Genomic DNA, 26,267 nt, shown 5'->3' with positions numbered 1-26,267 from the left:
CGTGTGCTGTCCCCCCCCCCCCCCCCGGCACCCAGCGCTGCCCCACCGCTTGGCCCCTCCTCGACCCCCTCCACCGATTCCACACAAAACGAATCAGCGTTAAAAATAATAATAATAATTAAAAAAAAAAAAAAAAGACATTGAAAACAGAGTTCATCCTTCTGGACATCAGTGAGGGAGAAGCCGCCACCGTGAGCAGAGCCAGCATCCCAACGCAAGAGAGCAGCTCGTGGCAGTGGGTTTCCAACCAGTATGTACAGATCTCCGTATATACAGACACGGGGCTCCGCCACGCGCTGCCTTTGGTCCTCAATCCTTCCTTCCCTTCTCCCCTGCGCCAGACACGTGTTTGAGGTAAGACGTGGAATTCTGTACAAATCCCAACCGGCAGAAAAGGAAACACGCGCCGGGGCTGGGGGCGTCCGTCCCTGGTGGGGTGCAGGCTGTGCGTGGGGCCGCTCGGCCCTGAGAGCAGCAGGGCGACGCGTGGCGCCCGCATCCCCCCCACCGTGGTCCCACTTTGGCTGGGGGGGAGGCACGGCTCGGAGCCACGGGGCATCCCAAAAACCTGTGCATGTCTTTGTTTTTGCTTTTGTTTTTTTTTTTAAAAAAAAACCTCCTTTATATTTATATATTTACTTATATATATATAATATATATACGTGGTGCTCACGCGAGCCGGGATTGCGGCTAACAACCTATGGGGCACAGGGCGAGGAGGGGTTGGGGGTGCAGGGGGGACCTCATCACAGTTCTGGGGGGAGTTTGGGGCGATTGTACCGCTGGACAGCTGAAACATCACAAAGCACAGCCCAAGGGGGAGCACAGAGGGCCTGCAGGTGTGCCAGCATGCTGTGTGCCCACGCTGTGCCTGCTTTCACTCATTCCAGTGCAGGAAAACAGCGCTGGAAGATCTGCTATGAAAATGAAATCCCCAGAGGAAAATCGGGAAGAGAAGAAGAGCGAAGAGAGCAGCTATGGAAACAGGCAGCTCCAAGGAGAGGAGCGGTGGGAGCTGTGCAGAGCGCAGGCAGAGGGATGCAGGGCTGGCGACATCAGCAAAGTGTCACCAGAGCCACCAGGTGCCACCAGCTGTGCCTCAACCCCCGGAATGCAGTGTCCCTCAGTGGGAACAACAGCAAGAGGGCACATCGTCCCCTCCCCGGGGCCATCGGGGTGCTCAGGACCCCAAAGCACGTGAGGAAAGCAGGCTCTGTTGGCTGGAGGGAACCTCATGCTTGGGGACAACAACTCCTGCCTGGCACCCCACGGCCACACTGCCCCATTGAGTTGGGAGGGCACGGAAGGCTGCCCTGCTTGGGACCCCAATGTTCCCCACAATCCCCAAAGCAGCGACGCTGAAAGCTCCAGCAAAGGGCACGGAGGGGTGGGTAGGGGGGAGGGAGAAGGGGGAAGGGGGAAGGGGAAGCACTGCCAGTGTTTGTATGGATAAGAAAGAATTAGTCTTCCTAAGTCGAAAGGACAAAAATGAAGCCTGGATGGATGCTGAGGGGAAACTGAGCTGCAGAGGGTGAGGGTGGAGGCGGGGGGCACCAACACGGCAGACAGATCCTCCCTCCTCAAACCCCCCCGCCCCTCTGTAGGGCAGGAAAGCAGCAGCGCACGGCACCGGCCAACCTTCATCCACACCTCCACGCGGAGCTGTAAACTTGTTTAAAACAATAACTTAAAAAAAAAAAGTTGTAGGGGGAGGGGTGTGTGAGTGGGGGGGGGGGGAATTCTTTGGTGGGGGTGACGGGGATGCTCGGCGCTGCGCTCTGCTTGTGCGTATGCGGCGGTGGCAGCGGCGATGGAGCGGCGGAACGCGGGGCGAGTGGGGACACCTAGCGAGGGGAGAGCCCGGCAGCGCTCCGTGCTCCGAGCGGCACGGCGAGCTGCGCCGAGGGATCTTCCCATCGTAGAATAACTCACTGCTTTCTATTGCTGGGGTTTTTTTGGGGGGTGTACAGGGGATGCAGGTGACCCCCCACCAGGATGAGCTTTGGGGTTCAGCATCGCCTGGACGGTGCAACAGGGGGACGCCCCTTCAAGTACGGGGTGGTTTTGCTCGGCCTCCTGGGAGCCCCATCCCCGCATGCAGGTGTTGCAGTGACCTGAATTAGGGGATACACGCTGCAGGGTCACCAGCACCTTGGGGACGTTGCTGAGGTGATGCATGGGTACAAAACACTGCTCACCCGGGGATCCCCTGCCTGCGCCCCACAACACGTGTCCCATTTTCAGCACAAAACGCAGCTCTGGGGGCAGCAGACCCACAAGGTGCCCCACGCAGCCCCACTGCACTCCAGCTCTCACCCCATAGCAGAGGAAGGAGGAGGTCTGACCCTAGAGAAATGCTGCACACCAATACATCCCCCAGGAGAGGAGGGGGGGCATTGGTCCACCAAGAGCAGCCCAGGCTATGGGGAGCCTGGGTACCACCACTGCCACCAGAGAAAGAAAGCGCAGGGAGAAGAGGGGTGTTTGGTTGTGTCGTTCTCGTTATTATTATTTCTTTTTGGCATCAATACCATCTGTTCACCTGAACTACGGACCTGCTGTCTCTAGACATCTTTTGGTATCTTCCCATCTGGACGCAGTCGCGCAACGCACACAAGAGGAGGACGGAACGAAGGCAAAATGGGGAATGAAGAGCCCGGCTCCAGCGAGCCCGTCCCCCTTGACGTGGATGGCAGCGTTGGAGCCCTGGGCAGGGTTTTGCTGGTGGGACTCCACGTGCCAACCTTTTCTGTGGCTCCTGCAGACCCAGAGCCCATCCCAGCCGCAGCGAGGAGCTTCTTCCCATCCCAGCCTTCCATGGGTCCGGCTGTGAGAGCCACCATCGCTGCATCCAGTGCCAAGATGCAGCCAGAGCTTTGTCCTCAGTGCCCAGCCAGGACGGTTGTCACCACATGGATGCCACCAGCCCGATGGCGTTGGGGACTGGAGGACGGCACGGGGGGGGTGGGCAGCACCAGTGGTGGTGATGTTAGGGCTGTGCAGACACGCAGGGTCCCAGCGGGTGCAGGATGGTGGTGTGAGGCTGCAGCACAGATCTCGGCCCCATTTCTGCGGTTTCTTCCCCCAAAGCCGGATGGAGGCAGCATGTGGGAAAGGACCGCGGGTCCTCGTAGTGCAAAACCCACTGGGAGGAGGCTCAGCAGAGGGGTCCTGCCTCCCTGGGGCTGTCGCTGGGGATCTGGGGACATCATGGAGCCGCGTCTTGGAGAGAGCCCACAGCCACAGGGTGCGGGATGAGGGGACAGAGGAGCCTTCCTTGGAGTGTGGGTGTGGGGAAGGAAGGAGGGACGACTTCGGACAGAAACAATCTACCATCCTCGTTCACCAGTTACTAACCAAGGGAGGAGGGGGGACAACGTTCAGCTCAGGGGGGTTTGTTTCTTGTTTTGCCACATGTCCCCCACGCCGGGGACCCACCAGTCGCTGGGCAGTGGGGAGCCGGACGGGTGCCCCGAGGAAACCCTTTTGCTTTGTGGAAGTGCCTTGAAGAAACGGGTTAACGCCAGAGGTCACCTTGGGGAGCCGGGAGCCGGGCTTTGTTTGCAGCCGGAGCGCGGGCAGCGCTCGAGGTCCTTAGGACAAGTCTTCCACCGGCAGCTCCTCCTCCAGGTCCCTGTCGTCAGGAATTGTCACATTCTGGGTGGCGGTGGCCAGCAGCGAGACGGGCCGGCTGTCGTCCTCAGCCTCGGCTGGTTCCTCCTTCACGTGCACGGGGTGGCTGCTGCAGGGGGGAGAGAGGGGCTGAGCCCTCCACCTCGCGGGGACGGCCCTGCTGGCACTCAGCCTTCGGTCTGTACACCATAGGTAACACCAGACTGCTCCTCGGTGAGGGCTATGAGCCACCAGGGGCACCGAGCAGCGCCATCACCCTTCCTCCAACCCCACACCCTGCAGGGATGTGGCTGCCCCCCAGTCCCCCCACCAACCTGTACTGCTGCGGGGACAGGCGCGGGCTGCTGCTGCCGTTGCTGTTGACTTGCTCCACTGTGCTGCTGACGTCGTCGTGGCCCACGTGCAGCATCCCACTGGCAGAGCTCGTGTTGATCATGGTGGGGCTGTTGAGCAGAGGGAAGCTGCTCTCTGCCAGCGCTGCCTGCAACGAGCAAAGGGGTGCGATGGGGGAACGCCTGTGCGGTGCAGTGGGATTTGCATGGGGCAGCAGAGGCTGCTCAGTGCCACCGCAGTGCCGCCACGATGGCACGGCACCACGGCTGTGCGCTGCCAGCACGGGAAGTGGAGCGTGCCCACAGCAGGGCAGGGCTGGCTGCGTGCTGCAGGGGATGGGGATGAGCGGAGCATCCTCACCTGGTAGCTTGCATTAAGTGCTCCGTAACCGAGTCCCGAAATCATGTTTTTGACTAAAGTCGGACTCCTGCAGAAGACAGAGAGCAGAAAGCAGTCTGAGCACCGCCGGCCCTGAGAGCCGCAGCGCTGCCAGCAGAGGAGGGGGCGGCACCCACCCTGTCATCTTTGGTGGCCTTCGCTTTTGGTACTCATGCTCATCCACGGTCCACACGGCGCCCTTGACGTTCTCCACGCGCACGAAGCACTTGTGCAGGCTCAGGTTGTGGCGGACGGCGTTCTGCAGGAGGGGACGATGCAGCTCAGCAGCACAGCCGTGCCCTGACGCCCACAGCCTGAAAGCCGCCTTCCTTCTCCTCCTCCTCCTCTTCCCTCCCCAACCCCCGCGGTGCCACCGCTCACCCTGGGCTGACAGCCTGCCCCGAGGTGAAGGCTCTGCGATGCCCAGAGGTCTGGGGAGCTGAGCCCTGAGCCAAGCCCAGGACATGGCCGTGACCCTCAGCCCGATGCTGGCACTGGGATGGGGACCGAGCAGGACAAGGGGCAGTGACACCAGCGAGACCTGAGCACCTGCTGCGGACACACAGCTCTCCTCCTTCCTTCCCCCTCCCCAATCCCTTTTGGGCCCTTTCCCTCCCTTTCTTCTTTACGTTGACCATCTTTACATCTCTAAATGTAAAATAAAGAGACGCACACGTAGGCAGACAGCGCAGCCCCGAGAGATACCGGCTCCCTTTTCCCCTTCCAACTCCCTGCCATTTGCTACTGCCCCTATTTCATTACCAATTTTAATTTGCCTCTAATTAAATCCTGTGTATTTTTCCGACTCACTTGCTAATCCATGAGGGAGGCAGGAGGCTGGAGTGGAATCTCTCCGAGCTATAATTACAAAGGGCCTAATCACGCCGGGGCTCTGCCTTTGAATAAATTTCCTTGCATTAAGGTTCTCAGATTCTCTGCCTTGCAAATGAGAATGACCCCAATTTCAGGAAGTTGGCCTCGGAGGGTTTTTTTTTTTCTTTCTTTTTTTTTTTAATTTTTTTTTTTTTTATTTCGAGTCCTGATTCGTGATGAGAGACTAATTCGTTACGCTAAAACATTAACAGCAATTTAAAAGGTCGAACGGGGGCTGTATAAACAAAGGAGCCGGCCAGCACAACAAGGCAGAAGGAGATGCAAGGACTGCCCCCCCCCCATCACCAACTGTGAGAGTTCCCGGAAACTCACAGCACATTGCACTGCTCCCCCCCCCCTTTTTTTTTGTTGTTTTTTAATGTAGGATGGACACAAAGCCCCTCTCCCTCCCTCCCCTCTGCCCCTCAGCAGCCCCCGGCAGCGCTGCCCATGTCCCTGCAGGCACCCAAAGGTGTTCCTTGTCCTCTGAGTCCAGCAGGAACGGAGGGAGCCGGGAACCCCACGGGGAACCCCAAACCACTTTCCCCATCTCCCTGTCCTTGTGCCTTCACTGCAAATCCCCAGCCCCAGGCAGGGAGGGGGGGGACGACAGGATCCAGTGCTGCCCTTGAACCCCCGTCCTCAGGCGAGCAAACACAGGACTTCCTCCCCTTCCTCCTTCCTGCACACACAGGGGGCTGGTCGGCCAAACAAAGCCCCAGTTAGAAGCAGGGTGCATGGTATGGTCAGAGCCTGACTGAGCTGGCAGCATCCCAGCCCAGTGCCCCCTGGCAGCCCAGTGCCCCCCAACAGCACCGTGATGGGGTGGTGCTGGCAGGGATGCGCCTGCATAGGGCAGAAGAGAAGCAAATCCCTGTGGAAATACTGGGGTGTGGAAATGAGGGAGACCCCTCCTTCTGTGCCTCCCCACAGTGGTCCCTCAATGTTCCCACCCAGCTGGACCCCAGCTCTGGAGGGAACACTGTGCTGGCAGCACTGAGCAGGTGACAGACGTCACCCATGTGCCACCCTGTGTGCCATGGAGCAGCGCTGCCCACGCTGGGGCTGGGGGTCCACACCTCATCCCAACACAGTTTTTGTATTTGAACTGTGTCTGTTTAGTGCCAGACCTGGCTGCTTTGTTTGCTTCTCCTCTTTGCCTTTTCTAATGATATTTGTTCTATGCCCCCCCACCCCAGGGCCCCCACACTGCTCCCTGTCTCTGCCCCAGAGTGGGGATGGGATCCTGAGGGGGGAGTGGGGAAGTAGGGGCTGAGGGAGGAACCTCAGAAATGTTAATTTTCTGGAAGGAGGAAATTAGGTGATTTTTTCCTGTGCATCTCCCTCCTTTAAAAGAAACCTGGCCTTGGGCATGGAGAGTTGCAAAGGGAATCTGCCCTGACCAGGCATGTCTGGATCCCCTTTGGTGGTGGAACAGGAAAAAACAGAGCAAGAAGGGAAATACAGGGGGCCGGGGCAGCCCCTCCTGGGGAGCAGCTTGGGGCCAGGGCACACAGGGTGCTGCAGACAAAAAAACCCAAATGCTTATCGCCTGTGCCCACAGAAGGGAAGGAGAAAGGCATCAGCAGCAGCCACTGTTTCATTCCACAAGTGGGGGAACTGAGGCACAGGGTAGGGAAAGGGCTGTCCCAGATGGACCCATGGCCAAACCCCATCCTGGCAGAAATGGACACAGCCCCATGTGATGCATGGTGCAGCTCGGCCAGCTGCAGTGCAGCCGTGTGCCATGAGGGGGACACCGGGCTGCACAGCACTGCATCACCCACATGCACTGCCTGGCGCTGGGCTCCAGCTGCTCTGCTTCAGCACTGCATGGGGAAACCCAGCTCCAGAGCAACCCGTTCCTTCCATCACAGCAGCCCCTTCCATCTGCAAAGCAGTCCTTCGCTCCTCTCCCGTTGGGTGATTTCTAAATAACCAGGCAGCGATGCAATCCACCTGCGTCAGTCTTTGCAACCACATCTCCGTGCCACAGCTGCCCCCCAGCACCTTCCTGCCCTGGTGCTGAATGCCTGCACAGCCCTCCAGCACCCTGCAGAGCTCTCAGGTGGGGGGGCAGCTCCTTGCACAGGGATGGGGCAGTGCTGGCTGCACCCCCAGCACGTTCTGCCATCCCAGTGTGCGGCGTGCTGCCAGCCCCCAGGTTATCATTAACCTTCTTTGCTATTTCAAGTGCCTTGCTCTTCCCTCCACCCATCTCCCAGCACAGGGACGTGCGGCTCTGCTGTGCCCCAGCTACACAACTCTGTACGGAGTTCCTACAGACCCTGGTGGGCCGACCGCCCCCCACAGTCTGGGGATGCATCCTGGTGGCAGAATGCTTGGATCTAAGCCACAAAGTCATTCCCAAGCTGTGCAACAAACCAGACCCTAGCACATAAAAACGGGAGTGTTTCCTGCAGCAGTGCTGGGGTCTGCTGGGCTGGATGTGGGGCTGCAGGAGCCCTGTGCCATGCTCTCACCTTCCACGTGGCCGTGTTCCTCCTGAAGTAGGCGAACATCCTGGTGAACCAGTTGTAGATCTCATTCAGCGTCAGCTGCCTGTCGGGGGTCTCCAGGATGGCCTGGGGACCCCAGAGGGGACAGAGCATCATTTGCAAAGAGCCCGAGCTTCGTGCAAGGAGTCACGGAGACTCCTGCCTTCTGCTGCAGAGAGGGGAGGGAGCTGCTTTACCCGGGGGCAGGGTTTTGGGTTGAGCCACTCACCTGCCGGATGAGCGAGGCGTACGTGAAGGGCGGCCGGACGTCTGCATTCTTGTAAAACTCGTGGTTCTGTGCAAGCTCTGCAGGGAGGACGAGAAGGGGATGGAGGGGTGACGGCAGCCCACCCTCGGACCGCACTGCCAGCCCCGCAGCCCCGTCCCCGCGCTCACCTGAAGATATCGGGGTGCAGAACTTCTCCGAGTTCCTCCTGCGGATGGGCCCCACGCTGTGTAACGTGGAAGAGCTGATGACGGAGGGGCCCTGCCGCAGTGGGGTGATGGGGGCCGTGGCAGAGGTGGGGGGATGAGGTAAACCGTCGGGGAACGTGTCCGAGGTGCTCTTGGAGAGGGTAGCACTCGAGACCAGGTTCAGCTGCGGGGAGGAAGGGAGAGCGGATGGGAGTGGGGAAAATATGGGGCTGGCTGTGCTGGGACCGCTCTGGGAGTGGGACTGTGCTGGGCAGGAGGTACGGTGCGGGGAGTGGGATGCACCATGGGGTGGGGAGGGGATGCACTGTGGGATGGGGATGCAGTTATGGGATAGGGACGGGATGCACCTGATGCATGACCAAAGCAGCGCCGTGTGCCACCATGAGCAGCATTTCACTCCTGCCCCATGCCATGCACTGATGCTTGGCACAACAGAACAGAACTGGAGAATATGACACACATTCTGAAAAGCCCATCCACGCAGCGACCACATGCAAGGCATGGGAGGCACGAGTGGGGAAAAAGGGAAGGACTGGGGTCTGTGGGGCAGCAGTGGGGCAGGGAGGGAGGCGTGTGCTTACAGGTTGGCTGAAAGGCTTTGGCTCCGAAGGTCTCATGTGGAGGTGGGCCATCATGGCCTGCAGGCGCTCACTCTCCTTTGCCAGCTGAGGAAGCAGCAGGGAGTGGGTCAGGCAGGATGGGGGCAACCCCACGTGTTCCCATGTCCCCATGTCCACCCCTCCGTCCTTCCTTCCATCCATCCACCCACCCATCTGCCCGGACGCATAGCATCACTGTAATTGCGCCCCCCACCCATTTACTCCCTGGTGCGCAGAGAAGGGTGAAATATTCACTGTGGCACCAGGAGAGGCGTCGAGCTCGGCGCAGCCGATGGGACCTGACACGCGCTCTCCTCCCATCACCTTCCCTTCCTGCCACGACCCCTCAAACCCGGGCTGGGAGGGGTTAACAGTGGGAGCCAGTGCGGAGTTTGTGCAAGTTTGGAGCAGCTCGGCTGCCTTCGCGCTGCCGCGGCGCTCATTAGAGCTGACAGGTCCCCCCTCGTGATGCAGACGCTCTCCGCCGACACAGCGGGAGCTCCGTGCTGAAAACTTCATAATTGGTGGCTGTGGTGGCAGCTCCCCACTCGCACACACAGAGCTCTGCGAGCCCTTCAGGATTTGCTTTTTTCCTTCTCCCTTCCCTCCCCTCTTTAAGCCCCGGTAATTGCTTTCAACCCCATGCGTTATGCCAAGAGCAGGCAATGGCAGTGCAGCCCCCCTGGACTGGGGAAGCAGGGGGCCGAGTTTGCTGTGCATCTCCCCCCTCCCACTCCCAGGCTCTGTATCCCCTGCGGTGACACTCGGCACCAACAGACCAGGGACAGCCAGGGGAAAGGGTGACAACAGCACTGCCGGGTGCCCCAAATGCAGCCCCTCAGTGCTAGGGGTGATCAGGGAATGGGATGGGGACAAGGACAGCACACAGAGCCCTGAGAGATGAAAAAGCACCGCTCCCCCCTTTTTATCTCCTCCCTTCTCTATGAACTGAATTACGCACAGCACTTTGGGGAGCCGGAGGCAGTGGGAAAAGGACTATTTAAAGAGCTGCTGTCCAAAAATAGCATCCCTTGGCCAGGCTCCAAACACCACACTTGGGCTCCTCGCCCAGCACCCCACTTCTCAGCAGCTCCTGTACCCACAGAGGGCAACTGTGGCATCCTGGGCAGGAGGGATGGCTCGTCCTTTCCTACAGATTCACACAGGGCTGTGGGTTGTGGATGGGGCAGCAGTTTACGAGCGCTCCACGCCTCAGTGCCCACCCAGACCACAACACGGGCAGCACCGCAGGGTGGGAGGGATGTTTGGAAGGATTTGGGAATAAGGCCGTCTCGCCAGCAGTCCCCGACCCTGTGCTCCACCCTGCAGAGCACACAGAGCTGGGAGGGAGCTGCTCCAACCAGGCCACTGTGCAGCAGCACGCACCTGTATCTCCAGCTGCTGTACCACTTGCATCTGAACTCGACACTGGGCTGTGCTTCGGTCATCAAGTGCGTGTTCTGTATTGAGGTGTCTGAGGAGGAGAATGCGGGGTTTTACGCTCGGACGTGCCAGAAACGTGCCCCTCACCCACCGAGGCCACAACCGGGTTCAGCCCCACCATGCAGACCACCACTCCCTTCCACGCTGGGGGTGGCTCTGCCAACCCAGCACAGCTTTCCAAACCGGAGGTGTCTCTTCTGCCCCGTGCAAACATGCCTGGAGAGCCACGGCAGCGCCTTATCTGGCTTCACCTGGTGAGTCAGAGGCAGGAGGGCACGCAGCCTGATGCACTGACTCACCGCTCCCGGCCCCAGCAGATGCCTTCGCACTCCTCCTCCTCCTCATCCTCCCCCAGCAAAGGCACTGCCCGGCTCCATCCCAGGGGATGGGCAGGGTGGCACGGTCCCAGCTGCCCTCACTGTGCCCAGGAGGGCTTTGGAAGCCCAGCCCTCACCGAGCAGCACCATGCCCACTGCCAGCAGACAGCTGAGAGGAGGGGGGAACGCGGCAAGCGAGAGAGCCCGTCAGTTCCTTCTGATGTCTTTGCTAAAAATCCTGGCTACAAAGAGATCTAATTGCAAATGAACTAATTAAGTAAACCTCTGACGAAGCGTGAAAACAATTTGTTTGACCCTGACGCTAGCAGAGGGCTCTTCGACAGCGGAGTTAATCAGTCAGCGCAGAGCCCACAAGCGGTGTCAGCGGCTGCCGCGCTGCCATCTGCTTCCTCTCCTCCTCTCCCCCCAGGGGGGATCTGTACGCCCCCCAGCCCTGAATGGGGTCTTTCCTCCTCCAGAAGCATGGCCTAGCATGTCTTCCCCTTCTGCACAGGTTCCCCCTTTTGCACTGTATGGGTATACCTAATTTCAGGACTCCCTGTGCTGGGGTGCCCAAAGCTTAGCTCTCCCACCAGGAAGGGCAGCACTTACTTGACAAACTGTCCCAAGTCCTCACAGAGGGTTTCGCAGCCAGGCCACTTGCACTCTCCGTGGCCATAGAGAGGGTGAGAGCCAGGGGTCTCTTCGTGGGAAGAGCTGCAGAGGAGGACACAGACCCATGGAAGGGGGATGCTCGGGCACCTCCTGGGGTCAGCCCCAAAAACCTCCCCAGCCGTGGCTGCATGGCTCCCAATCATCACAGAACAGAAGATGGGGAAGAAAGGACCCTCTGGTTCCAGGGGTAAAAGCAGAATGGCTGCAGCCCGTCCCTACCTGTCCCTTCTTGGCGTGTGCATGGTGCTCTGCCCATTGGGCAGAGGGTGGTGGGAAATGGGAGGCGAGACCTTGGCGGCCGAAAACGAGGTAGAGTTGGAGGTGTTGGTGGTGAGGTCGAGACCCTCTTGTTTGATGCTGTCTTCGACAGGCTGGGCGGCGGTGACCTCCTTCCAGAGCTGCTGCAGGTCCGAGGGGCACACAGCTGCGTGGGGATGGGACACAGCCATCAGTGGGGGACACGGCCCAGCAGCACCCGCCGCCCACCCCTCCGTCCTACCCAGCGCTCAGCATTGCTCCTGCACTCTGCAAATCACCGCCTCCTGCACATCCCAGCAGGGAAACCCCAACCCCAGGATCCCCCCGCCGAGCCCCCCAGCTCCGCACCTTACCTTGGGGGAGGCTCTGCAGGGGCACGGTGCCCTGGCCCGGCGGGAGGCTCACCAGCCCCTGGCGCTGCAGGTTTAACAGGTGCTGCTGCTGGAGCTGCTGCATCTGCAGGAGCTGCTGCTGGAACGCCAGCTGCTTGTTCCCTAACGGCTGCTGGGAAACAAAAGGGAGACGGTGAGCGCTGGCATTGTGGCCTCGGTGAGGGCAGGGGCACGGCTGCAGGTGCGGGCAGCGCGCCGGGGCTCCGTGCTGCTGGGCCTGCTTGGCTGGCGGCCGCGCCGGGAACAGGCTTTGATCTATCGGAAGAGGAGGGGAAGAAAAGGAAAGTGGGAAAAAAAAAGAAAAAAGGAGGAAAAAAAAAAAAAAAAAGCACTGAAAAGAGAGGGAGAGAGCAAGCAGAGCTGGTTGTTTGTATGAGAATGAGAAACAGCTCTGCCTACAGAGCATCACCGATGGAGAGGGGTCTCCAGCACCCAAAATGCACCCTAACAAACACCGGCTGTGCACACCCTCCATCGACCTCCATTCCCCACAGATGATTGCTATGAGTCCCTTTAGGTGGGGGCACAGGGCAGCCTCCAGGGCAGCTGGTAACCTGTGCTGCTGGTCCATGGGTGCCCACCCCAGTGTAACTACGTGGGGCACAGACTGGGGGGGCTCCCCATCATCCTGCCACACTCTGACCAGAGGAACCGGGCCCTAAACTTGTTAGGCAGGATGGGTCCCTGGGGAGGCACTGAGAAATCCATGAGAATTAACTGAAGGGGAGAGAATTCAATTAGGGACAGGGAAAGGCAGCTGCTAATCCAAGCGGGCCATGAGAGGGGAGCTGCCCCGGGCTGCCCGGCCTCATTAGCAGGGCAGGCAGCCCGCTAACCCTGTGAACCTCTCTGTTTTCTCCAACACTGTCTGCAGGCTGCAAGGAGCCAGGCTGGCAGCAGCGCGCCGACCCCCATGGCAACGCAGCTCCATGGGGCACAGAGTGGGACGGGGCCTCCTGGGAGCAGCGAGCTGCAGGCATGTTTGCAAGGGGTCGCACTGCACCCCCAGCCCCATTCACTGGGCACAGAGACCCCCAAGACCAGACCTCCCTCCCTGCTCAGCTTGCAGCTCAGCCTGCAGTCAGCACACGTCGGTGCAGCCCACAGCAACATGCCCTGGCCACCGGGCAGCACTGCCCCTGCACTGTGCAGATGTCATTCAGTCAGGTTTCTCAGCCCCAGAGGGATGCAGGGTTCCTATCCACCACCACCCTACTCCCTGATGCAAGGAGACTGAGGCAGAAATAAAGCCATTGCTGCTCAGAGAAGTCACATGCGATGCACTGGGCCAGGAGGAACCCTGGATGCTGCGGCCCTGCAGGGTTGGGATGCAGGGAGGAGAACGTGACAGGGCTGTGCACTCTGGGTGGACACCCGTGCCCCTGGCAAGCCCTGTTCTCGCCCCATAGCTGGGTTCTCCCTGCTCTCTTCCATCCCTGCCGCCGCCTTCCCCAGGGGCCCTGGGCATGCCTGGGCTCCCTGAACACTGCCTCATTCATGGCACTTCCCGGCGGGAAGCAGGGGCAGATTGGCAGCGGATGAAGTCATCGGGATCCCCGGGGCGCTCAGCGCAGCAGAACCAGAGCCCGTGGGCGCACCCTGCTCTGCACTGTGACCCACGCGTGTGTCCCTCCAGCTCCGCAGCACAAGTATGGGAAAGCATCACCCACACCAAGGGCCACATCCCCCCCTGAGGAGCCCCTCTGCCCACCCCAGAGTGCAAATGTGCACCAAACAGCCAAAAACTGCTCGGGGTTGGAATGCACTGTGCACACAGGGTGCACCTGCGGGGGTCCGACCCACGGCACCCACTGGTGGGGATCCTTGATGGGAGGCAGGAGCAGTGCCCACCGTGATTTAAGAGCTTGAACCCCTTGGCCTGGCTCCCTGCTAGGGTCTGATCCCCCAGCTGGATCTCTCAGTGTCCCCCCACCCCTATGCCAGTGACCCCCCCCCCCATCTGGGGCCGCAGTACCTTCCCAGCGCCGCCTACATTAGCTGCAGCTGAGTGGGTGCAGCTCACGGGGTGCGAGGCGCCGTCACTTTGATTTATGAGCACATCAAGAGGAGTTTCGGTGTGACACCAGGGACTGACAGGAGCAGTTCATTAAGCTGACGCCGAGGTGAGGCACAGGCAGCCCCCACCGCCCCTCCCCAGCCCTGCTGGACGCGGGGGGCTGTGCTGGAACAGGCTGGGGGGGGAGCAGGGGCAGCCCCCTCCATTGGAGCACACAGGGATCCCCATGCCATGCGGGGCTCTGGGAGCAGCGAGCTGGGAATGAATGGCAAAGGGCAGCAGCTTGGCAGCCCTTTGCCACAGTGGGAAGGGATGTCCATCCCACAGCACAGCACAGGGATGCTGAGGGTTCTCCTTTGCAAAGCAGCACAGCAAACAGCTCTGGGACACACCACAGCCCTCCTCCATCCCAGCCATGCTCCTTCTCCCCCACAGCATTTCTCAGCAGACACATTTCTCCTTTCCTCTGTGGCGTTTAATTACAAGTTGCCACGCTCTCTTTAAGCCAGCTCTGATCTTGGAGCAAGAGCAGCAGCTGCAGCTCCCAGAGATGGCTGCAGGACGGCCGACCCCTGCACACCGCGTGGGCACAGCAATGACAGCCGCAGCCAGAGCCTCGTCAAGCTCGAGTGGGTGCCAGCATGGACCGCAGAGAGCAGCAGTGCTGGGGGTGCAGCGATGTGCACAGCATGGAACAGCCCTGGCAGCACCACGTACAGCGAGTGGGGAGGAGAGAGGGGTTCCTAAGCCTTGCTCTAGGTTCCCACTGCGCTGCTGCCGCATGGGTGAACTGGGGCCATGCAATGGGGCAGGGCTGCGCCAATCCCGCTCTGCCCTCCCCTCGAGGGGAGGATTTGGGGATTTGTTCCAGGGGCCACTGAGTCCCACGTCCCCTCTGATGGGCCCTGCCCCTCCCCCAGGTGCTGGGATTCACACACGCCTTGTTCTCTTCCTGCTGGTCCCCTTTTATTTGCAGCCAGATCTGATGGCCCAGAACCCATCTGCATGAGCTCACCTCTTTGGGTTGCTGCTTTCCGGCTTGCTGTTGTGTCAATAGCTGCAGGTGAAGCTGCTCCTGTTGCTTCTTGTAGTATTCCTGCAACTGGGAGGGACGGGAGGAGAGAGGACGGATCAACACCAGCAACACCCGCTTGGCCCTCTGCCCTGCACTGCCAGCCCCGTGCTGCAGCCACGCAGCTCCTGCAGCCACCCAGCACCGAGCACAGCACCACCGGGGCCATCCCATGTGGCATAAAACCTGGGAGCACCTTCCTGAGAGCTCTGCACCCCCACAGCCAAGCAAACCCCTAAGCTCCCATTCCAAGCATGGAGTGCACACCCAGGAGAGGGCTCCCAATGAGGCGTGAGCGCATCTGTTGATACGAGTAACCCCACGTTCCAGCAGTGGAGAATCTCCCACCCACCCCACACACCCATGGATGTTGCTGCAGAGCTGGGGGGGTCCCCTGCTGCCCCACGCCCTGAGCAGGCTCTGTGGGCACGGAGGGCACTCCAGCAGGCAGACCCACATCCCATCTACTGAGCCACAGTGAGGGTGATGTCCAGCAGCGCTCAACCGCACGGCCACCAGCATGGCCCCACAGCACAGCACCGCTGATGGGGCCGGAGGCGGCGGGGGGTGAGCAGGGGTGGGCGGCTCTGGCCCAGGAATGCCCCTTCGGATGCCGGGAAGCCTTTATCAGCTCAGGGCTGACAGCGCTGACAGCAGCAACTTTGCTTTTTCTGTCGGCGAACAGGTTTGGAAGGCCTCGGTGTTTACCCGAAAGCCAATCAAAGCCGGGGCTCTGCCGCATGGTCGAGCGCGGCTGCGGGAACATTGGGTCAGGGGTGAGAGGTGTGATGTTTGGTTTTCTTCTGGTGGAGAATGCGAGCTATTCCGGCCTGGGTTGTTTAATTTGCAGTCAAACGTGTTTCTTTATCCGGCTCCAAAGAGGCTGCGGGAGGACCCACCCAGGGTACTGTTTACCCTTTGTTCTTTCCCTGGGGCCAACCTTGAGCCCTTATCAGCCTGTTTGGAGTAAACAGGTACTGGAGGCAGGAGGAAGGGTGGGGAGGATGCTTGTGGGATCGCTCCTTCCCTCTCTCTGCCAGCGGAGGTGTTTACTGAGCGGCCCCGCTTTCTGCCGCAGTTGGGGTTTGTTTTTTTTCCTCTTCTCCCTCCTCTTCCCTCATTACTCCTTTTACACACAAGGAGCACTTGGGAACACTGCAAGAAGCAGCTCTAGGGCTGGGTGGAACCATGTAGCACCCACCTGGCCCCCAGCCCCACGCCAGTCCCATGCTGGCCCCAGGGCACAGCTCTGTGTGCTCTGCGATGCCTTCTGCACCCGCAGCTCTCCCAGTGCAGGATGTGCCAGGAAGCCCCAGAGAAGGGCAGAGGGAAGATGGGAGCCCCAGGGGGAGCAGCGTTACCTGCTGCAGCATTATTGCCTGCTGCTGCTGCAGGAGGGCCTGGAGCTGGGGCGGGGACAGGATCTGCTGCATCTGCTGTGGTGTGATCATCTGTGGGGACATCATGGCCACGGACACGGGGACCTGCGGAAAGGAGGGACACACATGTCACCACACTGCTGGTCCCAGCCCTCCCCATATGCTGACAGCCCGCATGCCCCCATCCCAAATCCTCCGCCAACCACCTCCCCTGTGTCCCCTGTTTCCACATCCCATTTGGGGATGCCTTCAGGCACCTGTTCCGGCACGCTGGGATCACCCTGACCCCAGTGTGGGGATGTGATGCGGTGCTGATGGCAGAGAGGTGCCTGCAGGAACGGAGCACTGAGAACCAGCACTGCCCCAGCTACAGCCCCTGCTCTCCTATGTGCATGGCTAACACCCCAGAGCAGCACCAGGCACCGCTGTGCCCTCCAGGGCTCTTAGAGCATGCAGGAGGAGGATGTCGAGGGAAGATCACTGTTCCCCAAATTTGCAGAGCATAGCATGGAGCAGAGTGTGACGAGGCTCCCCATCAGAGCTCTCCCTCCAGCTGACAGCACTGACCACCATGAACCATGACATGTGCTGGGGGGGGGGGCTGTGGGAACTGCTGGTCCACCCACCATGGATACAGGCTGGGACAAAGCAGGGTGCTGGGTCCAAGGCTGCGAGCAGGTCCTGCATGGCACTGCCTTCCCCAGCATATCCCCCGTGATCCCAGCAGCCAGCCCCAGCCCCAGGCTGCAGGATGGTGCCACAGCTCCCCAGAGCTCCCTGGGCGCTTCTTCCTAGGCAAGTAGAAAGCTCCCCACGCAAGCCAAGCGCATGGGCCCGAAGACCTCCAGAACCAAGAGGCAGATCCACAAGACTGGTGGCTCTGTGGCTGCAGCTCACCCTAAGCCCAGGGAGGAGCCCCAGCACTGCCTCCCCCCGCCGGCACCCGGCCACACTGGAGCACGCTGACCTTCAAGGGAGATTGCAAAGGCTTATCTGTTTGCTCAGGCACCAGGCTGGAGGGAGGTGTCAGGAGCGCGCCGAGCTCCGTTTGTCACCATGAGCCCCCCCAGGCACCAGCGGGTCAGGGTTAGTTATTAACTGCCACTGGTTCACAGGGGCAGCAGCGGGGGCCTGAGGACGTCCCAGCACAGGGATACTGGCCAAGCAGTGAACAGGCTGACACCCCATCCAACAGCAGCACCCCCAGCAACGAGCTGCGCAGGAGGAGCTCAAACCACAGCCAAGCCCACGGTGTCCCCAGCAGTGCTCAGGTGGCAGCGTGCAGCTGTGCACACATCTGGTGAGGAGCGATGCGCGCGGGGTCCGTGCCCGTGTGCCGGGAGCATCCTGCTCATTTCCCTACACCGATTCATCAAGCTGGCAGCGTGCTCGGAATGAGAGCCCCTAATTAATTGCTGCACGCATTCCTCCCCCCCCAACCCTGGCTGCCTCCCCACCCCCTCGCTGCGGCCCCTTGTCCGCCGTTGCTGGCATTTTCCAATCGGAGGCATCCTAATTACCAGAGAGTTATAACACCTTCCATTTCTCGCCCAACGGACTGACACCCTGTCAAGAGCAAAGAGAATTGCCAGAGGTTTTGACAACACTAATTGCCCCTATAATCTAAAAACACAAAGGAGAGGCGATTAGTCGAGAGGGCCCCAGCTCTCGATCCGACACGAGGTTTTCACAACGTTACAAGAAAACAAAAGCGATGCTTTTTAGAGTTTGATGGCTGCTAACAAAAGCGGAATTATATTTTCATACAACCTTTGTCTGCATTAAATGCCTTTTTTCTCCCGCGCTCCGACGCGGGGCTGACGTGGGGAGGTGGTGGGGTGAGGTGTGAGCGTCGGCGGAGCGCAGCTCCCTGCCCAGATGTTGCGATGGCTCTGAGCAGGGCAGGAACTTGGAGTCCAATGGGAAATTCCCACTTGCAGCAAACTCCGCTCCTGCTGCGCTCGCTTATCCGGTGTGGGGATGGGGAATGGGACAGCTGCTGCGGCACAGGGACACCGGGGAGGTGCTAACCTGGGGGGGATGTTGGCAGCTGGGGGGGGGGGCAGCCCTTGGGATGCAGCTGCATTGCAGCTGGGGATGGGCAGCGTGAAGATGGGAGCATTTCAGGCTGCCCAGCACCCAGGCTCGGCCCCAGCTGCGTCCCGCTGTGATGGGCTGGCATCCGCCTTGGGCGCACAGCAGGGCTTGCCTCACCGCTGGCCTCCTGCCACCCCGCAGAACTGCTTACTAACAGCTTTGGCCACCTCACAAAAAGCCCCGACGACGCTGCAGCGCGGATCGGCCAGCGCGATCTCTCAGGGGTGATTTTCCAGGCGCTCAGGATTGTAATCCCTCCGTGCCAGCGATGGGGCGGGGGTGGAAAACAAGACAGGTATTAAAGGGGAGCTCAGCGCCAAAGCCGAGTTGGCCGGGCTGGGGAGCAGTGCTGTTTGCCTTTTTTGGGTTTTTTTTTTTTTTTTTTTAAAACTTTTTTTTTTTTTTTTTTTTATGGCTTGCAGGGAACGCACCGTCCCTGCAGCGGGAGCAGCAGCGGGGCACAGAGCGGGCACCCATCCCAGCTTTGAGTAATCCCACAGTCAGCATCACACGGAGCCACACGAAGCCACGGTGAAGGAGCATCGCCATTTCCGCAACGACAAAACCCAAATGCAACAGCTACAAACTGAGGGTGTCAGCTCGGAATGGCAGGAGATAGAGCTCCTGCCTTCGTCCCACCTGCGCCCCAACCCCGCTCAGAACGTGGAGACCAATCTGCACCGAGTGCCTCGTTAGCAAGAGGTGCACTAATGGGGTGTAATTGGGCTGCGGCCAGGGGAAAGGGAGCGCAGTGCAGGGGAAGAAGGGCTCAGCACAGGGGCAGGGCCGGGCTGGGGGTTCAGATGGAAACGCAGCGCAGTGCGAGCCGAGCGGGACGGGCTGCTGCCTTCCTTCAGGAGGGGGACTGCAGAAGGACTGGTATTGATCTGTCTTCATTACCCATTTCACTCAAGTTTCAAATCAACAAAATACACTTTTCCGCTCCGCTGCCCTCCCCGCCGCCGCAGACAAAAGAAAAGCAATTTCCCGCAGTTTGCTCTGAACTCCTCTCCCCTTCCCCCGGCGCTCCGTCCCCCCTCCGAGCTGCGCGGCGGCACCGAGGGGCCCCAGAGGCTGATTTCTGGTCACCCCGTGATGCAGCAATGGACGGAGCCTGGCACCAAAATTGCAGCACGTGGGCACTGTGAGCGATGCAGAGCCCTCACTGCAAAATGCCAAAATCACCATCACTTTAAGGCTGCGAAGAAGCAGAAATGCTTCTCAGGGCGATGGCTTTGGGGCCGCAGCTGCAGCCCAACGTCAGCTGCGTGGCTCCGTGCTCAGCTACACCTCCAGGCATCTGGGGGCACCGAGGGTTCACACTCACGAAACGCACCGCCCGCGATCCCTATCGCACCCAGCAGCGGCTCCCTGTTTGCTTTCAGCAGCACGCCGCCGCCGACTGCCATTAATATTGCCGCTGGCACAGCGCCCCGCCAACATCCCATCCCCAGCAGTGGGGAACCTGCAGCGCTTCGGGCTTGGGTGCTCAGCGCTGGCACGCAGCCTTCCTCCTCCTCCTCCTCTTCCTCCTCGCCCTGCAGCCTCCTGGCCAGTCTCACCCACACCACCGCCGTCAGATAAACTTCCTTTCAAAGCAGCCCGCTTAATCCCCATCTCCCCCCGCGCAGATCCCGCTCCAGCTGCCGGGCAGGGGAGGAAGAGGCCGGGCTGCTGAGTTATGAGCTATTTCTGACTCACGTCTACAACTTTCACAAGTTCTTTTGCAACACAAAGGGAGGAGGGCGGCAGATGCAGTTAACCCTGCTGCAGCCGGACAGACGGACAGCGGCGCGCAGCGCTTACCGGAACGTGACTTCACTCTTACTGCCTTTGTCCCGCGCGGGATTTTCCATGCGGTGACTGCATTTCCTTCCTGCAAACACCGCTGGAAAAAGGCCGCCTGCCTGCAGCTCATGTTGACTCACTGCTGCTCGGCCCCATGGAGGTTGGGGGTGTGGATCCCCCCCGGCCCCACAGGGACGTGATTCCAGCAGCACTGCATGCACGTTGGAATTTAGCCGTGCCCTGGCCATCCAACCTCCAAAGGACAGAGCAAGGCGAGGCCGGGAGCAGGGGTGCATGGGGCAGCCCATACGTAAAGCCTCACCAAGGGGACGGGGGCTGCTTGCAACCAAAATGCAATTCGGCAGCATGAGCAAAAGCAAAGGGGAAGGGCACAGGGAATGGTCTCATCCCGGTGCTCTGCTCCTGTGCTGGGTGGAGAGGAGCCCACCGGAGCCCATTCCCAGCCCCACGCAGCCCCCACCCCACCGCCTGGCACAGGCAGGACCTCTAGCTTGGGGAGCACGCGTGCTAATTACTTTCCTTTGTTAATTAAGCCCACGTGGCTCTAATAAGGTAACCTGCTGTTCTCCGATAAATTTAATTAGCCTAAAGGGAGAGCCCCTCCACACAGCTATTTAAATTGTCACTTCCCATTCACTTGGGTTTTGCTTCTTTTTACCTCCCCCACTCTCTGGGCTCACTTCTCCCCCCCCACCGCTTTTCCCTGTCCCTTTTCTCCCTTCTCTCTGCCTCTTCCTTTGGCCGAGGCACAGAGGCAGAAAACCCCCCTTCTCTGATGGCACTGTGTGCATTGGAAGCGCATTTCTCAGTGCCACCAACACCCACCCCATGGGTCCCCTGCACAAGGACCCACTGGCTCTGGCCCCAGCGACTGCCCCTAACCCAGCGCCCACCTGTGGGCATGAATTCTCTCCTGTAATCAGGGAGCTCTGGACTTCCTATCCAAATGCTGCCCCGAGGTGAGGTGGCACCCAGTGCCCTTCTCTCCATGCCACCATCCCTCCACATCTCCCCGGGGGACCTTTCTCCCAAACACAACCTCGACCCCAGGCAACCCTTTCCTTCCCATCCTGCTGTTACAGAGGCAGCCAAAGGAATGGGATGCACACGCAGCCAGGGGCTGATGCATCAAACCTCAACACCTTTCCTGAGCTCTGCAGGGCATCTGTCTCTCTCTGGGCTCCTGCTGTGTTGCAGCCATCCCACAGACGGCACTGCCCTGCCCCTGCGCATCAGTGCCGCTTTGCAGCCGAGCCCTTCCCAAAAAGCTCCGGAGAGGGGGAGGTCCTGGGGCTCACCTGCACCGCCGGCTGCTTGCCCTCATTGCTGCTGGGGGAGCTCAGCCCCGCGGCCTGCTGCAGCAGGAACTGGCGTGCCACCTGGAGAGCCTGCAAAAGAGACACACGGGGTGGGCGGCGGGAAGGGGCCCTCTGCCTTCGCCCCTCTTCCTCCTCCTCCTCCTCCTCCCTCTGGGCTCGCTCGCCCTCCAGCTGTGGGTCCTCCCACTGTGGTTCCCTGTGGTTAGGGAGGCACAAAGGAGGGCAGCACAAGATGCTCTCCTGCACCAACAGCGCATCCCGGCGCAAAGCACTGGCTCTGCTCTGCCAGACTCCTCCGCAGCACCCGGCGTCTTCCCATGGCTACGTGCATCCAGCATCACTGCACCCCGCACACAGTCAGCGCCTGCCATGCCACGTGCCCAAAGACACCGGGTGCCATCTCACAGCGTGCCCACAGCTTCCCATTGCTGCCCAGGTTGAGGCTGTGGGAAGTGCAGGAGGACACCAGCATTAGCGGCATCACACCAAGAAGTCGCACGGCAGCAGAAGGAGCAGGCTCTAAGAATTCATACTACATACTGGGCTACAGCTTGATACATCCTCACTAGATAAAGAAGAGGGGAGAAACCCATCACTTCACCCAAACACTGCGGAAATAAACAGAATCTCAGCTCCTGTGGCCTGCAGAGCTGGTGCAGGGCATGCTCCTCCCTGGGCTCCGATACTTCCCTGCTATTAGCAGCGATGGATGCGCATCGGTAATGTGCACACAAAGCCATGTGACAGTTATGACAGCTCGAGGTCTGATGTTTTAATTACTTTTCAAAATGAAAACAGTAATTCCAGTTAAAAGCCAAAGAGTGGAGGGAGCTGATGCAAAGCTGCATCGCATTGCGGGGCTTCAGGAGCTGGGCAGGTCGGGGACGGGAGTGGGACTGCAGCCTTGTGCACAGAGCTGCCCCATAGATCTGCTCGATGTATGATCTGCCCTAGGCACAGAGCTGCCCTGTGCAGAGCAGCCCCAAGCACATCTGTGCCCCTGTGCAGCTTTTCGGAGCTCTCCACGTGTCCATTTGCCAGAGCTGTGCAGGGCTTTGCTTCCTCCATCCGCACCGCATGGAATCCCTCCTTAGCTTTGGAGGCTGCCTGGAGCTGCTGCCCAATGCCCCCCAGAAAACCCCACAGCACAGCCCTCCCTGCACCCCCCCATGTCCTGTTTTCAATTTGTGCACCAATGGGAGTGAGGAGCTGCAGGCCTCCAGGAGGACCTGGGATCACTGCAAGCTCTGTGCTGAGCATCACCAATGACAGCGAGCGGCAGCGCTGGGCAGGCAGGGCACTGGGGGGCACAGTGCCACGGGTGTCCCATGGCAGCAGTGGGGCCGCAGGGGGCAGAGCCACCACCTCTCAGGGGGGAATTTAATTCACTCCCTGCTGGCTGCCTCACTTTGGTGTGCTCTCAAGCACGAAATTACAAGATTTACAGGAAAAAAATGGCATGGCCTCAGGACCGCACACAGGGCACCACTCCTCCCCCCCAGTGCCTGCTGCCCCACATTGCTGCTTCAGTTCAGGTCAGCCATGGGATGGGGCAGATGTGCACGGAGCCCCAAAAATGCTGTATGGGATCAAAGGGAAATGGTGCTCAGGAGCTGACAGGTGGGAGGGGAATGGTGAAACTTCCTGGGCAAAGACATTGTGGCATCTGCTTATAGGGCACTGTGGTCACAGGGACTCTCACTATAGGGCACCCTGGTTATGGGGCATCTTTGGCCATTAGGCATCCTGGTTATGGGAACCCTCATCTTAGGGACAGTCATTATTGGACACTCTGGTTATAGGACACTTTTGCTATAGGGCACCCTGGTTATAGGGCATGGTGGTTATAGGGATCCTTGCATTAGGGTATCCTCTCTATAGGGCATTTTTGTTATAGGGCAGCTTAATTGTAGGGCACCCTTGTTTATAGGGCACCCTGGTTATAGGGACCCTTGTCATAGGTCACCATGGTTATAGGGCACCCTGGTTATAGGGCACCTATCTTTGCTATAGGACAGCCTCACTAAAGGGCACCACGGTTACAGGGCACTCTCTGCAGGACGCTCCCCATCTAGGGCACCCTCACCACAGAGCACCACGGTTATGGTGCACCCTGCTTATATAGGAATCCTCACTATAGGTTACACAGACCTTCGCCATGGATCACCACGGTTATGGGGCACCCTGCTTACAGAGCACCCTGGCTGTATGCAACCCTCCAGCACAGGGGTATGCAGGGGTGCAGCCCCCACCCTGTGCTGGGGTCGGGGAGGCAGAGGGATGGAGATCTCCCCCAGCACAGATGTGTGCCCACCTCCCGGCTCCATCGAGTGGAGAAAAAGATGATTTTTTTTTCTTCTTCTTCTTAAATCGCAGCCGGCTGCACGGTGTTATTCAAGAGTCATTAGCATGTTACCCGTAATTAGGAACGAATGGGTTGTGTCAAATTCATCATGCTCCTGGATGGCTCCCTTTGATCAGCAAATTACCCCATAAAAAAAGTTTGCAGCGTCTCAGACACTGCGAGCTGAGAGCTGATGCTGCGGGGCTGCAGTGCAGAGCCGGGAGGTGCAGGCAGACCCAGCGCACAGCTGTGAGCCCCAGCACTGGAACCTGGCTGGATTCTGCCCATTTAACGCTTGAGCTTCTTTCTTTCCTTTCATAAGCACTGCAAAGAAGTGAAGGAAGGACCTGAGCAGGGCCTGGACACCACGTGCAGGTGCCCCCCCCCTAAAAAACCCAGTGCTCCCATCCCCATAGAGCTGTGTGCACAACCGCAGCCCCGTCCGCACGCTGAGCACCACGAGATGCTGAAAGAATGGGGAAAAATTGCACAGAGTCATGGGTTGACTGCCCTAAAAACGCTATCGCCCCCCTGAATTTTGCCTGTGAGTGCACAGACAGTGCATCCATCAGTGGGCTGTGTCCCCTGCTGTCCCTCTGTGCTCTTGGAGGATCAAAGGAGGTTGGGATGGGATGAGAAGTTGTTGTTTTTTTTCTTTTTTAAATAAGGAAAAAATAAAAGAAGGGAAAAAATTTAAGAAGATGGAAAAGAACAAAAAGGAATAAAGAAAAAAAAAAGGGATGAACAAAAAAAGGTAAAAGAAAAAAGAAAAAAAAGAGAAAAAAGAAAAAGAACGAAAAAAGAAAAAAGGAAAGGGAAAAAGAAAAAAAGGAAAAAGGAAAAAAAAAGAAAAAAGGGAAAAAGGAAAAAATAAAAGGCAAAATAAAAATAAAAAAAAAGAAAAAAGGAAAAAAAAGGAGAAAAAAGGAAAAAAAAAAGTAAAAAGAAAAAAGAAGGAAAAAAGGAAAAAAGAAAAAAAGGGAAGAAAGGTAAAAAGGAAGAAAAATGGAAAGAGGAAAAATGGAAAAAGGAAAAAAGAAAAAAAAGAAAAACGGAGAGTTTTTACACTAAGCTCATAAAAATGACATCGTCACATTCCAGAATTAGAGCCATTAAGCGAGGCGCAGATATTTTTAGATGGATATTAACGGTAAATGATGCCATATTGAAAAGCACTTCCACCCAGCCCAGCCCCGGCCGAGCTTAACCAGAACCAAATGGCTCAAAAAAGAGCAGAATGAACAAAATGACACAGAGAGGGGGAAAGGAAAAAGCGCGCCGGGCGGCCCTTCGCCGCGCCGCCGGATCCCACAGCTCCCCTGCAGAAGGACCGCGGTCAGAGCCGCGAACGGAGCCGGCGGGGCGTCCCCCCTCCATCCACCCCGTGAGGAAGGAGAAACCAAATCTCCGCTGCGTTTGTGCTCAGCACTGTCAGCACCAGCCCTGGGGCCGCCGGGCAGAGGGATGAGTTTCCTTCTCTCTGTTGTGCAGCGAGTGGGAGATGGGATCTGTGCTATCGCGGAGCGCTGCCCCCCACCCCCCTTCCTCCAACTTCTCCAAGTTGCTGCTTTCCTTTGCAAGCCTTATTTCCCCTAATAACTCGCCCTTCATGTTGCACGCGTCTGCAATGAGCTGTAAATATCTCTCTATTTTTGTGTAATAAAATAAAACACCGACTGACGTGGGAGAAGCAGAGCTCTCCAGATGCTCCTTTTCCATAGGACCGCACAGCAGGGAGGTGGAATTTAGGGTGGAATTTCAATTACCAAAAAAAAACCAAAAAAAAAAGAACAAAAAACCCCAAACATCCCCAAATTCAGGGGAGACCTGAGGCAAGCACGGCGCTCCGCTGCCCCGTGGCATCAGCAGGTGCTGTGCAGCCCAGTGCCACCTGAGGTGCCCTCAGTTTGTGCAGCCTCTGTGGTGCACAGGGGACACAGAGGGGCTCCGGCTGCCCCCATTCAATGGGGGTTCGGGCAGAGGATGCAGGCACAGCATTTGGAAAGGCTGAGGTGCAACAAACTCACGAGAGGACAATCCTGGAGCAACGTGGGAAACCCCGTGAGCCCCAAACCAACCCCAGCACTTGGGGCCCTGCTCTGCACAATCCCCCCAGCCCCCCCAGTGACGGGGCGCACCTGAATACCCCAAAGCCCCAGTGCTGCCCTGTCCCACACCCCAGCACTGGGCAGTGCCCCCCACCCCATGCCCTGTTTCCCCCATTTGGATGGGGTCAGGTCCAACCCCTGGTTAACCCCCCCTCCTTAATGGCCCCGGGTGGGCGCTTTGGGGCGCGGATCCGGCGCGCTGGAGGTCTGTCAGCGTTCCCACAGCAACGGCGGGGGGAGACGCTGGGGGCCGGGCAGCCCTCCCATGCCCCCGGCCGACCTCTCCCC

General features: G+C 59.0%; 1 protein-coding gene across 5 annotated transcripts in view; it reads right to left on the bottom strand.

The window, feature by feature from the left end:
* Positions 1-2,483: 2,483 nt before the first annotated feature.
* The window catches only part of FOXP4 (forkhead box P4), a 38,291-nt gene continuing 14,507 nt past the window's right edge, over positions 2,484-26,267 (bottom strand). The window contains exons 3-17 of one of the 5 annotated variants that reach the window (XM_042828330.1): positions 21,507-21,596; positions 16,285-16,407; positions 14,867-14,953; positions 11,796-11,946; positions 11,404-11,608; positions 11,122-11,226; positions 10,136-10,223; positions 8,732-8,815; positions 8,112-8,592; positions 7,945-8,021; positions 7,701-7,802; positions 4,482-4,603; positions 4,327-4,393; positions 3,948-4,114; positions 2,484-3,742 (exon numbers count right to left, since the gene is read on the bottom strand). In XM_042828330.1, coding sequence (XP_042684264.1) covers positions 3,595-3,742; positions 3,948-4,114; positions 4,327-4,393; positions 4,482-4,603; positions 7,701-7,802; positions 7,945-8,021; positions 8,112-8,592; positions 8,732-8,815; positions 10,136-10,223; positions 11,122-11,226; positions 11,404-11,608; positions 11,796-11,946; positions 14,867-14,953; positions 16,285-16,407; positions 21,507-21,596 — 2,097 coding nt within the window. In that variant the 3' untranslated portion in view covers positions 2,484-3,594. The remainder of the gene's footprint in view (positions 3,743-3,947; positions 4,115-4,326; positions 4,394-4,481; positions 4,604-7,700; positions 7,803-7,944; positions 8,022-8,111; positions 8,593-8,731; positions 8,816-10,135; positions 10,224-11,121; positions 11,227-11,403; positions 11,609-11,795; positions 11,947-14,866; positions 14,954-16,284; positions 16,408-21,506; positions 21,597-26,267) is intronic. The other 4 variants (XM_042828334.1, XM_042828332.1, XM_042828335.1 and 1 more) reach the window with 4 other exon arrangements.

The sequence above is a fragment of the Centrocercus urophasianus genome, unplaced genomic scaffold (assembly GCF_019232065.1).
Source record: "Centrocercus urophasianus isolate 14NV4802_14NV808 unplaced genomic scaffold, USGS_Curo_1.0 seq_293, whole genome shotgun sequence".
In the NCBI taxonomy this organism is placed as follows: domain Eukaryota; kingdom Metazoa; phylum Chordata; class Aves; order Galliformes; family Phasianidae; genus Centrocercus; species Centrocercus urophasianus.
This window is presented reverse-complemented; position numbering and strand designations above follow the sequence as displayed.